The sequence below is a fragment of the Eptatretus burgeri genome, chromosome 14 (assembly GCF_056783735.1).
Source record: "Eptatretus burgeri isolate ZD-2024b chromosome 14, Ebu_testis_v1, whole genome shotgun sequence".
Classification (NCBI taxonomy): domain Eukaryota; kingdom Metazoa; phylum Chordata; class Myxini; order Myxiniformes; family Myxinidae; genus Eptatretus; species Eptatretus burgeri.
Window position 1 is genome coordinate 72,149,413 of NC_140974.1, and position 17,261 is coordinate 72,166,673.

The 17,261-nt window shown below is 43.6% G+C and overlaps 1 protein-coding gene and 1 long non-coding RNA gene across 2 annotated transcripts in view; one reads left to right on the plus strand and one right to left on the minus strand.

Annotated features, from left to right (window-relative positions):
• Positions 1 to 1,001: 1,001 nt before the first annotated feature.
• LOC147013588 (uncharacterized) lies at positions 1,002 to 6,461 on the minus strand. Its single transcript, XR_015051381.1, has 3 exons — positions 6,160 to 6,461; positions 5,907 to 6,035; positions 1,002 to 1,634 (listed from the first exon to the last, which is right to left on the minus strand). It is a non-coding gene; the product is annotated as an uncharacterized LOC147013588 (long non-coding RNA).
• An 898-nt stretch (positions 6,462 to 7,359) lies between these two features.
• Positions 7,360 to 17,261, plus strand: part of CUL3 (cullin 3) — an 82,881-nt gene continuing 72,979 nt past the window's right edge. The window contains exons 1-4 of the mRNA XM_085855504.1: positions 7,360 to 7,732; positions 12,700 to 12,897; positions 15,967 to 16,080; positions 16,204 to 16,364. Coding sequence (XP_085711630.1) covers positions 7,658 to 7,732; positions 12,700 to 12,897; positions 15,967 to 16,080; positions 16,204 to 16,364 — 548 coding nt within the window. The 5' untranslated portion in view covers positions 7,360 to 7,657. The remainder of the gene's footprint in view (positions 7,733 to 12,699; positions 12,898 to 15,966; positions 16,081 to 16,203; positions 16,365 to 17,261) is intronic.

Sequence of the window (17,261 nt, forward strand, 5' to 3'; positions counted from 1 at the left end):
TTTATAATTGTTTGGCTCTCTGCGGTGAAGTTTCAGCTCTTGTAGTATTTGCCTGATCAGTGATCGATTTGGTTTATGCTTATACTGATGTGTTTAATTTATCATTTAACGTATGTTAAAATCACCAGCAAAGTGATTCACAGTGATCGAGCTATTGTGTGCTTGTGCATGTTTTGTTTTGTTTCAAGGCTCTGTCTGTGAGAAACACATTTAAATAACACCCCCCCCTTTCATTCCATTTTATTAAGGATCTGAAATGCAATTATTCTCACACTGAAACCAACTCAACTTGACACTTATGACTTACTAAAATCAGATTCTCAGTTTTGTCAGTCACCTTTGTCGCTCAATTACATTGCTCTGAAGGAAAACAAACAAAAGTGGAAATGTGGAAACAAATGTGAATCTGTCAACAGAACCTGATGAAGTCCAGCACTGATCACACGCAGCTCTTCCCTCTTCATATTCTGATGCCACAGTATGACACCACAATCCTCTTCTGGTGGACCATCACGATATCTTTTGACATTTTACCTTTGTTGTGGGATTGTGATGGAAGTAAAATGTCAAAAGATATTGTGATGGTAAACCACGAGGATTGTAGTGTCATCATAATGTGGCGTCATTCATCATGGTTATTGTTCTTCGTCGTTCTTCTTCCTCCATGACGACCCCACAAAAGTAAGATGTCGTGATTGTAATCCATACGAGGATTGTGGTGTCATTTCTTCGTTTGTTTGTTTTTTTAAATTTGTTTTTTTGAAGTTTCATCCTTCTGTTTTTATTTGTTAATTTGTTTTAAAATTATTGTAGTTGTATGGATAGAGATGTTTTTGTTGTCACCTTTTGTTTTGTTTCTTCAAAATGGCCAAACTTTCAGAGGTTCATCACTGAGTGCCAGGGAGCATTAAATGAAAAAATGATCGTTTTGTCCTTCCTCAGGTTTTAGCTTTGTGAAAAGCACTATTCAATGATTCCTGACCTCATTCCTTCTTGGGTGTAGAGAAATGTTTTTGGTCTCCTCAAAAATTTTATAATTTCATCCAAATGCCAACAGGATTAGAACGTTGGGCAATGCTGGGTACCCCCAGCTCATAGTAAATCAGGCCATTGTGTGTGTGTGTACATCTGAAAATCTTAGGGGGGGGAAGGGCTGGGCCAACCAGCATGTGATGGTCCAACAAATATTGCACATGTGATGGTCGGGAGTACCCAGGGTCCAGGTCATGACCACAAATTTTTTATTTATTTTTAATCCCTGCCCCCCTTGTGAGGAGTGTAAAGGGGGGTGGGAGGTGAGGTTATACTTACGATTTTAGCTCTTGGGAGTGTGTTATATAAAACTGGCACAAGCCTGTGGTTTAAAAAAACAAAAAACACAATTGAAAAGTGAAGCTTTTTATTCGTGAGATGCTGGAAAGAGATCAAAATTGAGAGGTTCAATATGTAATGTCCAGAGTTGGTGTAAGCACTTGGTGCTGAAAGATAAGAAGATAGTAAAATGAGTTTAACAACTTAGTCATGTATTCAAAACAATTTGAATGGGTAAACTTACCATATGTAGATAATTTTAGGCTTGGGACCAAAGTACAGGCTGTCCACAGTCTTGTTCCAGTTTAAGGACTTTATTACCACTAAAACAAAAGAGATACAATGATGTGTTTTTATTTTATTTTTTCAATTTGTCACATAATTCATAAAGTTTCTTGTATTCTTCAGTACACCTCAAACTGTACACCTCTCGTGGCACACAGCACATCCAAGCAATAATCCACTTCAATCCACATGTTGGCCAACATCTCTCATCACACTGATTATGCAATTGGTTATCCTTGCACAAAATCTTTCGATGTCAGCAACAGAAGTTTTTTTTTTTTGACAATCCCTCCTTTCCCCATCGGTCTTCCCTTCAATCCCGTGGCCGTTCAGTCATCCCTCTATTTTCACTTCATTCGTCCAACGAAACCGTTCATAAGGAACAGCTGAGCTGATTGGAAGTGGGACACACCCCAGATGTGTTAAACAGAAGACCTTTTTCTGGTTCTGCCATTTGTGGAACGAAAAAGTTAATTTCGGGTGCTATTTATTTTTTTATTTGCCCCCCCCCCTTTTCGCGTCTCAAAAGAAAAGATTGTGGACCACGATCGGTCGTGTGGGGGACCCATGCAATCAATCGTGTAGACCACGATGGGTTGCATGGCTCACGCCACCTCTGCCCGGGGCCCACGTTAAGCTTGGGGTGCCTCGGTACTGACCCTGCACACCCATGCGTTAATCCGTGACTGATGGAGCAGTAGAGCAATTGCTTCAGTCTGTCTGGCAGTCTGTTAAACAGAATTGAAAATCATTACAAACAGGAAACGTACAATTTTTAGGGACCTTATAAAGGCCACAAATGACTATTGCTACGAATCTGCACGACCAGCTTAGGAGGCATCGTGACCCCCTTGAGGGGCTTGATCCTATTTGCACTTTGTTTCCTTGGGAACAAAAACAGGCAAGAATAACTAAATCAACATGTTAAATAAGGTGGTGTAAAAGACAGTGCAGCAATGGCAATAAACTTCCCATTACATGGTTTGTTTTTTTCTTCTACAGCCTTTAAAACTTTCATTTTATTTCAATTGAATCATATATTTGAACAATGTAAAACTCAAATCGCCTTGTTTGCACTTCTGAAAACCATTAGTTTAGCAGTAATTAGGTAAAATCTTACGCCGTCTCGACCAATCAAATTTACCACGTGCTCTGTGGGAGGAGTGACGGCGAGATTCAGACAAAAATGGTGGCGCTGCTGGTGCAACGACAGAGCTTACTTCATCCAAAAGATATTTGTTTAACTGTTTATTACCCTTTTTGTGCAATCCACATCATGGTCCTTTAGTTATGTCTTTCTTGCAAAAAAAACCCAACTAACTACTGCTTTGAATTTTCACCCTTTTTGAAGAACTACATCATTCTGCTTTGGCTGCTGCTGCTGCTGTTGGTTGTGTTCATTGGGGAAATTAAAATGACAATAACAGACTCTAACCAAAAATACCTTATTGATACCCATCTATTTTAACAATCGTCTTGTACTCAACAGACCCTGATGTTTGGGCACAATGTATAGTACGCTTCAACAACGTAAACATAATGAAACACTTAAACCATTTTATTAAATGTATTATTGTTGCAGATTTTACAATTTAAATTTCTCAAACAATGCAATATTTGGTTGACTTACCTGTGGTACCTTTTACTAGAGATATTTAGTCTTGGTCTTTACAGTGCAAATTGTTATAAAATTTCACTTCACGAGACGGTTTCCTTTTCCCACATCATCGGTTATATACACCTCATTACAGGTGTGACTGGAAGGGCACTCGGTACAGTACATACCTCCACCACGCAATGTCTGATCCACGAGAACATATCGGGCCCAATTCATTTTTGAAATATGCTACATGTCGTTTTTGGCCCTATCAATGGTGAAGAATCAGTTTACAATTAAATAATTCTTGGATCCGGATTCGGATCTTCACCAAAATCGAATAGATTCGTCCTTATTTCACCCATAACCTGTCCAAGTTTCATCCGAATCCGTCCATAACTTAAGATATTGTGCTGTATATCGGTTTAGCCCTATCTCTCAATGGAGAAGATTGCCCAAAAAAAATTTCGGATCTCCACCAAAATCGAATTGATTTGTCTTTGTCACACACCCAACATTCCCACCAAATTTCATCCGAATACATCCACATTCTGAGATATCCTGTAAACAAACAAAGATGTCGTGCAGAGCACGAGACTTGCGAAATCCGTAAAACAAATTTGACCTTAAAATTAATTTGTGGTTGATTCACTGTTTATCATTGTTTCTTAAATTCAATTAAAATTAATTCAATGACCAAATATGCAACTCCTCTCCAAATTCCAAGTGAATCGGATGAAAATTGACAATTTTGGAAATTTGGCCTATTTTGTCCACAAAAATAATTGGTGGTTGAATTCGGTGACCTGATATGCAAATCCTTTTCAAATTTCAAGTCAATCGGATAAAAATTGAGCATTTTATAAATACCACCTACGTTGACCTTTTGACCTCAAACGATAGGCTTCTTGCTTATGACAAACTCCACCATATGGTGAAGATCGGTTTAAAATTGTGACCTGTAGGTGATAGACAGACAGACAAACAAACAAACGGACAGACAGAATAACAAAATCGATTAACCAATAGACTTGAAAAATCTTCGATTTTGCAAGTGACAAGAAAAAGATGTTGTGCAGAGCACGATTTTTTTTTTGTTGTCTACATTGTCAAGGCTCATATGAGAGCTAACACACAACGCACAGCAAGGGGGCATGAGACAAGAGGGGCGGAAGTGGGAAGGACAAAACAGTGGGGAACAGAGACATTAGGAGATCTGTGGAAGAGAGAGGGATGTGGCAGGGAACATGGGGAATAAAAGATGGACATTTCAGGGAGGAAAGCAGAGAATTTGAAGGAGGTGGGTTTAGGGTGGATTAATGGGGGTAGAAAACCGAGGATTTGGATGGGGGATGATAAGTGGTGGTGAACTGCTGTTTTGAAGGCCTGGAGGGAAGAATGGGATTGAATAGAGCGAGGGAGTTTATTCCAAAGGTGGGAAAAAAGAGGAATGAAAGAATGAAGGTGAGTTTTTTTTAAGTTTTTGTGATTTTGGTAGTTTTACCAGAAGGGGGTTGCTGGCGGACCTTGAGCGCCCTGCGGAAATATGATGGGGACAAATCTCAGAGTGGGGGGGGGGCGAGACCGGAGAGGAGATGGAAGAAGACAAAGACCACCGACCAGCCTGCGGTGAGAGAGTGAGAGTTCCAAAGACAGCCTCATCGCGGGAGATACCAATGATCCGAAATGCCTTGGTTTCCACAGTGTGAAGCCGAGAAAGGTGAGAGGCGGGTACACCAGCCCGGAGGGGAAAGCAGTACTCCATCAGGCTGCGGACGAAAGCTTTGTAAGTGGTCAGGGGCTGAGGTGGGCTGAGGAAGGACTTTGCACGACGGAGGATTCCCAGTCGGCGATTGGCTTTGGAGGCGAGGTTTGAAATGTGGCTTTCACAGGAAAGGTCATGGCAGATAGTGAGACCCAGAATCTTGAAAGAAAGGACTTCTTAGATGTAGATGGGGGGGGGGAGGGGGGTTCCAAACGGTCCTTTCACAGAGACATAGTGAGAGTGTGGGATTTGTTCGGATTGAAAGACATGTTCCACGTGTTGGACCAGTTTGTGATTTTACCCAGATTTGCAGAGAGTGAAGAAGCTGCTGCTTGCCGGTCTGAGGGATGGCAGATGGTGGAATCATCAGCAAAGAGGATTTTCCAAAGAGTCGGAGAGATCATTGATGAAAACCAGAAAGAGAACAGGACCCAGAACGCTACCTTGAGGAACTCCAACCTGGACAGGAAGAGGGCCACACTCCATTGAGGGCCACACGTTGACTGCGACAGGAGAGGAAGTCTTCTTGTGCCAGTAAATACTTATAACATCCACCCCATCTCCAAGGTTGCCATGGATACATTAAATTATCCATTTCATCAAGATTAAAATTGACGATCGCAATCAAAGTTCAGGTTCATCAGATGAAAATGGATTTTTTTTTTGTCAGATTGAAATTGATTTTCAAACTTTGACATCAATTAAGGAGTTGGTTTCCCCAATTCAGTGACCGACGATGCAAATCCTGTTCAACTTTCTCGTTCATAAGATGTAAATTGACGATTTTTAGAAATCCGACTCCAACATGACCTTTGACCTCAGTCACTCTGCTTCAGGTGAGACGACCTCCACGACTTGGTGAAGTTTCATGACGATCGGTTTGTTATTGTGTCCTGTGGGCGATTAAACAGACAGACGGGGGTGAACACACAACCTTCTAACACTTACCTTCGGTGGTGAGATGTAAACGATCTCGACGAGAGGACGGGCGCTGGGTGCGTTGGGTGCGTTGGGTGCGCTGGGTACATCCCCCTCACACACCTGGGTACAGTTGAAGTATTCAGGTGTTCTCGTTTCCTGCATTCTCACAGGAACACTCATGTTGTATAATAATAATACTGTCCTGTAATAAAAAAAACCAAACAAATGGAGGAACTTTCTCTCAACGAGACCCAGGTATGTTCATTCAGCAAGTTTATACCGTTGCTAAGGAACGGCTGGCTTGGCAAGCGCGAGCTTGCTGCTGCCTCATAACACGTGCTCTCATACCACCCCCACCCAACTCTCTCTCTCTTGATCACGTGTTGGTTGTGTTTTCAGCTTTAATGTTTCCGCATTTATAATTGTTATATCCATTGTGACTTAATTTTAAAACTCGAATGACTTGTTCTCCCTGAACGATTGTTTCTGTACATCGTGAAGTAAAATGATCGTGTAATCAATTCCGATTTTTCGTTTCCTTCCCACAGCCCGTCCTCCTCGTCGTTCCTTTTTCCGCTTCATTTGTGAACGAATGTTTTGAGTCGTTCACCGACGTCATCGGAACTGAAATCACCATGCGGTCACGGTCGCTGATGACGTCACGGCGTCGATGCTCAAATTTTTTTTTAAATCTCATCACTTCACGCTCGTTAATTGACCGTTAGGGTTAATTGACGTGAAAAAGAAGATGTACAAAATTTCAACTTGGTTTAAAAAATACTTTAATTGACATTGTCAGGATAGACGGTGGAGCAACTTTGTGGTCGTTCTTCCGTGCGGAGATATCGTGAAGATGATGGGTGTAAAGGAAGGTTGGAAATGCCGAAGGGATGTTTCAACAACGGATGTAGGTCTATAGTACGTATTATGTAGATGCTTGTACAATGTACAGTATCACGAGAGGCGGAGATAGATATCCCATCATGATACCTTTTGAGGAGTCTCACAAGCAATGTAAGCTCGTTTGGTGTTTCCTCCGCCTCTCCCATTCCGACCGGCAAGCCTGGTTTGTGTTGGCTCAGTGGTTCGGGAGGCTGGTGGACTCAGAGTGGACGCTCCAACCATTCCTTACACCACCGAGTATCTTCATTCCTGTCCCTCAACTACAACGACGTCCCATATTGATTTTTGTGAAGAACAACCATAATTTTACAAATTTACCTCAGGAGTACAACGACGTCTTGTATTGATTTTTGTAAAGAACAACCATGATTTTAGAAATAAACACATTTACAAATTTCCTTCAGGAGTACAACGGCGTCCCATATTGATGTCATTCCCTTGCGAACTACACAAAGGAACATTTCGTTCCGTGAACTTGTATCCTTTCCCTCTCCGGTTTAAAGGGCGTTTTGACGCCACACGGAGCGGTGAATCATAAATCCTCCTTTGACGTCATCGCGTCATGTCACGTGACTCGTTTGAACGTAGTGACGTCGGATGGCTGTCAGTTGGGCGGACAATGGTGGTGCGGGTTGAGGCAAGCTGTGGCGATCTGAGGACTCAGTGTTTACCTCAGCCACAGTTAAAGCCTGCCTTGCCGCCTTAGTGCGGCTTCCGCCGCCATTCTCAACATTTTATTTTATCTTATTTATATTTTTTGTTATTTTCAGCGGTTGTTTGCTTGTGTATTTGGAGTATCCCGAATTGGAGGCCCGTCGTCGCCCCGTGCAGCGCGATCTCCCTCCGGCTTGGCCTTCGAGGTCCGGACCGTCAGGATGACTTCGAACAACCTGGGTAAACCCGGGCCACCGAAGAAGGACACTACGAAAATGCGGATCCGGGCTTTCCCTGTAAGAGTTCTACATTCCCTCTTCACAAACCCCATGGGTTCCAGCACCCTTCGGACCCCGAACCGTAAACCGTATGTTCTGCTGCTTTTACTGTCCCCTCGGGCCTGCAATAGTCCCGCGCGGGTCTCGGCTAGATCGGTGTGCGGGACTCTGTGCTCGTTCGCCTCATGCATTTCTAGGCAAGGCTCTGATCGCGGCCTGCTATTGGGCCCGCACAGGTCTCGGCTAGATCGGTGTGCGGGACTCTGTGCTCGTTCGCCTCATGCATTTCTAGGCAAGGCTCTGATCGCGGCCTGCTATTGGGCCCGCACGGGTCTCGGCTAGATCGGTGTGCGGGACTCTGTGCTCGTTCGCCTCATGCATTTCTAGGCAAGGCCTGAATCGCGGCCTGCTATCGGGCCCCATTTAATTCCGTTATCACTCGACGGTGAAGGCAGAAGTTTATTCACTTTGTCTCTTCGAAGCGAACGGTTTGTAGAACCTGGCGATGTCCGATGCCCGACTCGTGGCTTGTTTTCCATCCTGACATATGGTGGTCGTGCCACGAGATGACACACGGGTCTCCGGTATAACATAAACACAGCACACTACTCTGTCTGTCTCTCTGTGTCTGTCTCTCTGTCTCTCTTTGTCCACTTAATTGACCCTCCTGCCTGTGAACGCCACGACTCGTAAAAAGAGATCTATTTTTATTTTATTTGTTTTTGCTCGTTTGAGTGACGTGTAGTTTATTTGTAAATGCCTGATTGTTCTTTCCTACAAGAAAAACAATGAAAAAGAACCTGCAATGACATGGTGTCCTGTAAAGAAGCAATTCGTTACATTTACACATTTGTTCGTTTACTAAAGGCAAGGAGGGTTCTTTTGCTTCCGAGAGAAGTCGACTGACCATCGGGTTACCTGTGATGAAAGAACAGGTAGAGAGAAGTCGACTGACCATTGGGTTACCTGTGCTGTGATGAAAGAACAGCTAGAGAGAAGTCGACTGACCATCGGGTTACCTGTGCTGTGATGAAAGAACAGCGAGAGAGAAGTCGACTGACCATCGGGTTACCTGTGCTGTGTGATGAAAGAACAGGTAGAGAGAAGTCGACTGACCATCGGGTTACCTGTGCTGTGTGATGAAAGAACAGCGAGAGAGAAGTCGACTGACCATCGGGTTACCTGTGCTGTGATGAAAGAACAGCTAGAGAGAAGTCGACTGACCATCGGGTTACCTGTGCTGTGTGATGAAAGAACAGCTAGAGAGAAGTCGACTGACCATCGGGTTACCTGTGCTGTGTGATGAAAGAACAGCTAGAGAGAAGTCGACTGACCATCGGGTTACCTGTGCTGTGTGATGAAAGAAGAGCTAGAGAGAAGTCGACTGACCATCGGGTTACCTGTGCTGAGTGATGAAAGAACAGGTAGAGAGAAGTCGACTGACCATCGGGTTACCTGTGATGAAAGAACAGCTAGAGAGAAGTCGACTGACCATCGGGTTACCTGTGCTGTGTGATGAAAGAACAGGTAGAGAGAAGTCGACTGACCATCGGGTTACCTGTGCTGTGATGAAAGAACAGCTAGAGAGAAGTCGACTGACCATCGGGTTACCTGTGCTGTGTGATGAAAGAACAGCTAGAGAGAAGTCGACTGACCATCGGGTTACCTGTGCTGTGTGATGAAAGAAGAGCTAGAGAGAAGTCGACTGACCATCGGGTTACCTGTGCTGAGTGATGAAAGAACAGGTAGAGAGAAGTCGACTGACCATCGGGTTACCTGTGATGAAAGAACAGCTAGAGAGAAGTCGACTGACCATCGGGTTACCTGTGCTGTGTGATGAAAGAACAGGTAGAGAGAAGTCGACTGACCATCGGGTTACCTGTGCTGTGTGATGAAAGAACAGGTAGAGAGAAGTCGACTGACCATCGGGTTACCTGTGCTGTGTGATGAAAGAACAGGTAGACTGTATGGAGGGAGGTGCTTCGGTGTAACTTCAATGAGACTTCAGTGCCAAGTGCGTTGATCGTTTGTTCGTTTGAGTTGTGACAGCACACATCGATGCTCTGCCTACTGTTTGCTTTGTTTGTGAAATCTTATTGAAGAGCTTGCTGTGATCCTGCATGGTTTTCCCATTGAATATTCAATGATACACTGGAGCAAAGTAGTGGTGGTGGTGGTGGTGGTGGAGCACTGTACGGCAGAAAGTTCAACGGAACGGTTCGATTGATGCGTCATAAGTCGAGGCAAGAGTTTTGTGATGAGACAAAAATTTGACAATCTATGGGGGGGGGGGATCCTAACATGGATGATACACCTGGCTTTACACTGGATTGGGGATTATAACATAAAGTTGTGGCCAAAAATATTGGCACCCCTGCACTTTTTTGAAACGACTCACAATTTTCTCTGAAAAGAAGTTGAAATTAACAAAAGTATTTTGTCTCCACAATTCTTCATTTCACATTTAATATTACAGAACCTTTGTTTTTGATTCTGGACTTTAATACATATCCTTTTAAATCAAAAAATAAAAATAAATGGCATTGACAATTATTCACACCCTCGATTTAATATTTGGTGTCAAGATTTTGATAATGTGAAGCACTTCCTGTGCCTTTGGACAAAATAACTACGGTGAAGCATTTCCTGTAGCCATGAATGAGCTTCCTTCACCTCTCTACTTGCAGATTGACCCACTCTTCTTGTGCAAACTGCTCCAGTTTTCCCAGATTTGAAGGGTGCCTTCTATCAACTGCTGTTTTCAGATCTCCCCACATGTGTTCAATGGGATTTAGATCTGGACTCATTCCTGGCCACTTCGAAAAAGTCCAGTGTTTTGTCTTGAACCATTCTTGGGTGCTTGGGGTCATTGTTTTGCTGCAAGACCCATGACCTTCGACGGAGACCCAACTTTCTGACGCTGGGTTGAACATTGCGATCCAAAATGCCTCCTTGGTAATCTCCTGATTTCATGATGCCATGTACACATTCAAGATACCCAGTGCCAGAGGCAGCACAGCAACCCCAAAACATCACTGAACCTCCTCCATATTTGACTGGAGGGAAGGTGTTCTTTTCTTTGAAGGCTTCATTTTGTTTTCTGCAAACAAAGATGATGTGCTTTATCAAAAAGCTCTGATTTGGTCTCGTATCTCCACAGGACATTCTCCCAGAAGGAATTTGACTCGTTCAGGTGTGCTTTGGCAAACTCCAGTCAGGCTTTTTTTTTTTTTGCCTCTCTCTCTCTCAACAGTGGGGTCCTCCTGGGTCTCCTACCATAGAACCCACTTTCATTGAGTTGGCGACGGATGGTGCGAGTTGAAACTGTCGTACCTTATTTCTGAAGGTCAGTATGAATCTGTTTGGTAGTTGATCGAGGTGCTTTTCTCCACCATTTAAACAATCCTTCACTGCAATCTTCGATCAAGTTTTCTGTTGTGGCCACATCCAGGGAGGTTGGCTACAGTGCCATGGGCCTTAAACTTCCTGATAGCATTGCGTACGGTGGACACAGGAACATCAAGATCTTTGGAGATGGACATGTGGCCTTGAGATAGTCCATGCTTGGCTACAACCTTGTATCTGTCCTCCTCAGACAATTCTCTGGTTTTCTTTTCTCCACGCTCATTGTGGTACACATGGACACAAAGCAGCAGAATGACTCCTTTTCTCTATTCAAACTGGTTGAATGAGTGATTTTTTTTAATTTTTTTTGTACTGCAGGTACCTGCAACTCACCACAGGTTTTTGTACTGCAGGTTCAATTCCAAAGTAAAGGAGAATCACCTGCTTGAAATATAATTATTTCTAACGATTTCTAAAAGGTGCCAATAATATTGTCCGGGCCATTTTAGGATTTCTGTGTGGAATAAGTGAAGATTTAGTAATTAATTTTTTGTTTGTTTGTTTCATTCCACTTGCAAACCCAACAAATACATCTGTGAATACCAAAAGATTTTATAATTTCAACAATTTTTCTGGAAGAAATGATGCATTATTTGAAAAAAAGTGCAAGGGTGCCAATATTTTCGGCCACGACTGGATGAGACACCAGTTTTACGCTGGATTGTGCATTGTATCATGGATGAGACGCCCGGCTTTACACTGGAATGTGTTGCGGCATCAAGGTCCTCGCCAGATAGGAGGATTTCGCTCTAGTACTTGGTGGACCAGTGTTTCTGTTTTAAGGACAGTTTGGCATGAAAAAAGGGATTCACACCCAATATGGAGTGAAGTTGTCTAATTACCCCCAACACCGAAAGTGGGTAGAGGTTGTGCTTTCGCCACTTTGTCTGTCTGTGAGCAGGATATCTGAAAAAAAGTTACGGACGGATTCTGACGAATCTTGGTGGACAGGTTGGGTGTTTGACAAGGACGAAGTGATTCGATTTTGGTGAAGGTAGGGTTGCAGATCGGGCCTATCAGTGGGATACGAAACGTAAAGTGTTCAGTGTGGCGGAGGTACACACACTACCGAGTCTCTTTCTAGTTTGTTATATATCTGTTTCTTAGAAACTGATCAATTGTAATCAGGCATTGTTAAAATAAGGAAAATTTTGGATTTTTTTTTTCCTTGTTCTGTAACATGATGTATTTATTTATTTGCACATAATTGGGGTTAATTTCTAACCTGGTACCATGCAAGTTTTGTTTTTACCTCAACTGTATCATCGATATTTTAAATGATTCCTCAAAGTTCTGTTTCATTTTGTTTCCTCTTCAGGCTCTTAATTGTGGACAAGACATGAGGTCACTTCGACTCGGCACAACGTAACAGGGCGAGACGTCATTGTCACTCTCGGTTATAGTTATAGTATTGCTGGTTGTAGTATGTTATATTAACCATCGTCGACTTTTGTTTGTCTTCCACCCGGGTTTTGATCCGTTCTGATGCTTTGGTAAGTCTTGCAGGCCAAAAAGTTGCCATCATTTACCGTGGCTTTGTCGACCTCCCTCCTTCCCGTCACTCCATCCTGTCGCTCCAGATGACCATGGATGAGAAGTATGTTGCAAGTATATGGAACCTGCTCAAAAATGCAATCCAGGAAATACAGAAGAAAAACAACAGTGGGCTGAGTTTCGAGGAACTGTACAGAAACGCGTACACCATGGTTCTGCACAAGCACGGGGAAAAACTCTACACGGGACTGCGGGAGGTTGTTTCTGAGCATCTTGTTAACAAGGTCAGTGAGGCGATCGTTTACACTTTGTACACATTCGTCCATCAACAAGACATGCTTTTTAAACGAGGAAGGAATTTGAAAAGGGATTGTTGAACCCACAATGGTTTTTCCACAAAGGAAGACAAGACCATTTGTGCACACTCTTCTCATTATATGAGGTTTGTTCACATTTGACCATGACCTTCTTCCTCTTCTTTTTTTTTGGATTCGCTATATATGCTAGATATCCCTTATTGTGTGTGTGTGTGTGTGTGTGTGTGTGTGTGTGTCTGCAACGCGAGGCTCCACAGCACAAACGAGCAAACCGATTTCGATGAAACTTTGCCAACATGTGCAGTATTTGTTGGGAATGTGCGCGTTTGAATTTCGTTGCCGAGCAACGACCCTTTGCTGTGCAGCGGCCAAAAAACCGCGTACAGTATTTTCAATACTTGTCCTTCAGTTTTGAATGTAGAGAAGCGAGACTTCGGAATTAAACACTTCGAGATATTTAGAAAATTTTACTTGAGCCGATTTTTGATTGAGGTTTTATTTTTCAAATGGTAGTCCTTCAAAAATCGGGTGTCTATTTACCGTCATTTTTTATGAGGAGTGCCAGTTGGCAAAATACGCAATAGGAAAAATCTTGCCAGGCAGAGGAACAATTGTATGTGAACCAATACGTCTTGGCAATGAATCTTCGTCGGTGGATCGGTCAGAATGAAAAGCATCGTATCCAGCGCTTCGACCCTAGCGAATCCCTCGTCGCCTACCGGCTTGTCTTTTTCTTTTTTGTTTTTCTTATTTTTTTCTTTTTTTCTTCTTCCTTTTTCCTGCTTCCTCCCTTCTTTTTCCTGCTTCATTTTTCCTCCTTCTCCCTCCTCCTCCTCCTCCTCCTCCTGTAGCAGGGAAGAATGTGGAAGATTTGGCCTGCTACTTACGTTGGGGGTACAACTACCGCAAAGAGACAATCCTGGTAGTTAAAATGATTCGGTGACTTGTTCAGGGGAGTGTAAGTGAAGTTGGTCCAGATCTACACTTGACGAAAAGTTGTATCTACGTTGTTCGTTTCTTTATTGCAGGTTATGTTTTCACCCCTGTTCGTCTGGGAGCAGGATATCTCAAAAAGTTATGGACGGGTTATTACAAAACTTGGTGAATGAGTTGGGTAGGTAACCGAACCAACTGATTAGATTTTGGTTAAGGTACGCACGCAGATCTGGTCTATCAGTGGGATACAAAACGTATACTGTTCAGCCTGGTGGAAGTACGCGCTCCACCGAGTGTCGTCGTTTAATTTGCTCTTTTAGTGCATTTTGCAATGTACAAGAACCTTTCTCAAACGTCGCCCTTGCTTGAGACACGTTGGCTTAAAACGTGCCGTTATTATGCCAAAGGCCTTCAACCGATGTATCCGTGTGACGTGAACTCTCACTGTGTACCCGTGCATACGCAGCTTTCGAAACACTCGACAACAACGTGCGGTGAACTAAATGGAACGATTTGAACATTTTTGGCAGCATAGCTCCATCTTTGCGCTCTACTTCTTGGGGTTCCTTCTTGGTCTTCCGTTTGATTCCAGTGCATTGATATATTTCGCTATCACCTCCCGTGGCGTATCCCATGATGAAGATATTTGTGTTCATGGCTCTGTGGATGTTCTTGAGCTTGTAAGTAATGAGACGTAATTGCCTGACATGATCACCTCCAAGCTGCCTCGTCGAGGTTTGAATCCTCACCCAGCTATAAAATGTCATCCTGGTGATTCACAGGCAGGGCCCCTTGGATGGACGTTGAGGAGCGTCCTGTCTGCCGGCATGAGTTGGAAGACGTTAAAAATCCCATGGTATCCTTCGCAAAGAGTAGGCGAGCTATCGCCAGCACCATTGACAAATTACAAATTCCTGCTCCAACTTACAGGGGGCACTGCATCAGCGGTACGTACAGGCGCACTCCCAGCAAAGAATCAACCAGCAGCCATAGGCTGCGTAGGAATGAATGAATTGCCTCTTGAGGAAGGTTGGAAGCAATAATCGGTGTTCACCGGTAATAATGACAAAAGTAACAGTTGGAGAATTATGCAGAACTTGAGGTAACCTGCTGGTAATAAATTAATTGTGAAATGGTATATGTCGTCATAGTAGTAGTAACGTCAGTGTGGTGCACGCTCTCAGTTACCCCTTTGATTCAGAGCTTGTGGGGAGTCACTGTCTCCCCCCCTTCTCCCCCAAGTATATGTAAGCATGCTCTTCACTTTGCTGTTTTTTTTTTTTTTAAAAAGAAAAGTTTTTACTGTGGATATTTGTGCTCATGGAGGAGTTAAATGAGAGAGAGCAACAGGTTCACAGACTGGTATGGGATCAGAGAGCAAGTCTGCACACCATTGGCAGAAAGGGTAGGTTAGGGGGGTTGGGGTTAGGGTCTGTGGAGAGGATCCGTGAGAGTGCGGTGGAAATGGGAGAAAGAATGAGGTGACTATTGGCAGCACTTTAGGAAAAACCAGAGGGAGGGAAATGAGATTATAAACAGAGTTTGTTCAGAAGATGAGATAATGGAGGTGTGCGTTCAGGTTAAAATCGGGGAGGGTAACTCAAGTCCATCCTGGCCTGGCTGGGGGGGCGCACTGACGAGAGGGCGTGAGGAATGGGGCCCGAAGCGAGGCGATAGAAAACTGAGACCACCAACCCGCCTGCGGTGGGCGAGAAGCAGACCTTGGGACTTGGTCTTGTGCCGAGAGATGGCAGTAACGTGGGGATCGGAATTATTTGTCATTATTTTGTGACAAGTTTGAGGTTGCCTTGTTTGGTCTTCCCATCCGAACATTTGAGTCACGACGCAGGCAATCCAGGTGAACAATCCCTCGTACTATTGATTTGTCCATTTCACTTTAATGTCTGTGTTGTGTATGTGATGTATGTATATAAGCTCCTTCAAAATAAGTAAACATTTTGGATTCCCCTTGCTATGTTTTGAATATTTATGTTTGGAACTTGCTTAGCCTGTTCAGGAGGTCTCCCTTTTTGGGCCTCCAGCAGCATTTGGTCGTCGCTGCTGTGATTTAATTGTGATGATATTTGTGACCTGTGCCAGGTGCGGGTGGACGTATTGAACTCTCTGAATAACAACTTGCTGCAGACGCTAAACCAGGCGTGGAACGACCATCAAACCTCCATGGTTATGATCCGTGACATCCTAATGTACATGGTACTGCTGTTGAATATATTCTCCGTTGTCATTGTTATTCGTCAAACACTTCTTACTGTCATTGTCGTCGGATGCTTTTGTGGCGCACAATGCCGACTTGTTGACCGCTTGCCCCCACACTAGGATCGAGTATACGTGCTGCAGAACAATGTGGAGAACGTGTACAACTTGGGACTTATCATCTTTCGAGACCAAGTGGTTCGTTACGGGAACATCCGTGAGCACTTGCAGCAAACCCTACTGAATCTGATCGCTAAAGAGCGGGGTGGAGATGTGGTTGATAGGTGAGGTAGAGTTAAATGAGGTTTTGGAAATGCAATTGGGGGGGGGGGTGAGGATTGAAAGAAATGGCAGTATTTATTGCAGATTCCAGTTTTGTCCGCAGGCTGTACTGGTAGGATGACCTTCCCTCTGATATTGCTTTTGCTGACGTGCTTTCTGCCATAATTGAGCTCTATTTATTCATCCGATGAGAAGAGCCATTCTTGTCCATGCTCCTCCTTAGTTGAACAGTCAAACTCTTACTTGATTTATCTTGCTTATCTTGCACATGCTGAGGGTAAAGTGGGGTTGAGTAATTGGTTCACTTTGTCTGTCTGCAAATGTCAGTTTATGATCGAGGAATAACTTTGTTTCGATTGAATGTTAACCTGCAGTAGTACAATACTTTGGCGCTGAATTTGTCCCGATCGTGCAGTACGTGCGCAGAAAGGAGTGAGATAATCTTTTTACTCCGTCTGCCTGTCTGGCAGTCAAACCAAATTGAAAATCATTCCAAACAGTTGAATAATACACTTGAACACTGTGGAACACAAGTCACCGCCTTGGAACGTTCAAACCCCTTCCGATTAGCAGTACGTGGACAAAAGTACACAGCATTTTACATCAAATTTGCTGCTCGCAGAACCCGCCCATGTCCTTGTTCTCAACACAGCATGCAGTAAGGTGTTCTATGAACTCTTTCGCTACCTTCGCCACCAAAGGTGGACGGATGCTATGTTTTCACATCTGTCTGTCCGTCTTGTTACTTGGCAAAAATTAATATATATATATATTTTTTTTTTGCCAAGTAGGTTAATCTGTTCCATGAGTTTGTTTGTATGCTCGCCTTCAGCTCAAACCGCTCGGCCAATTCTGAAAGTTTCGCAGACTGTAGGCACCATCACTGTGATGGTCAAGCA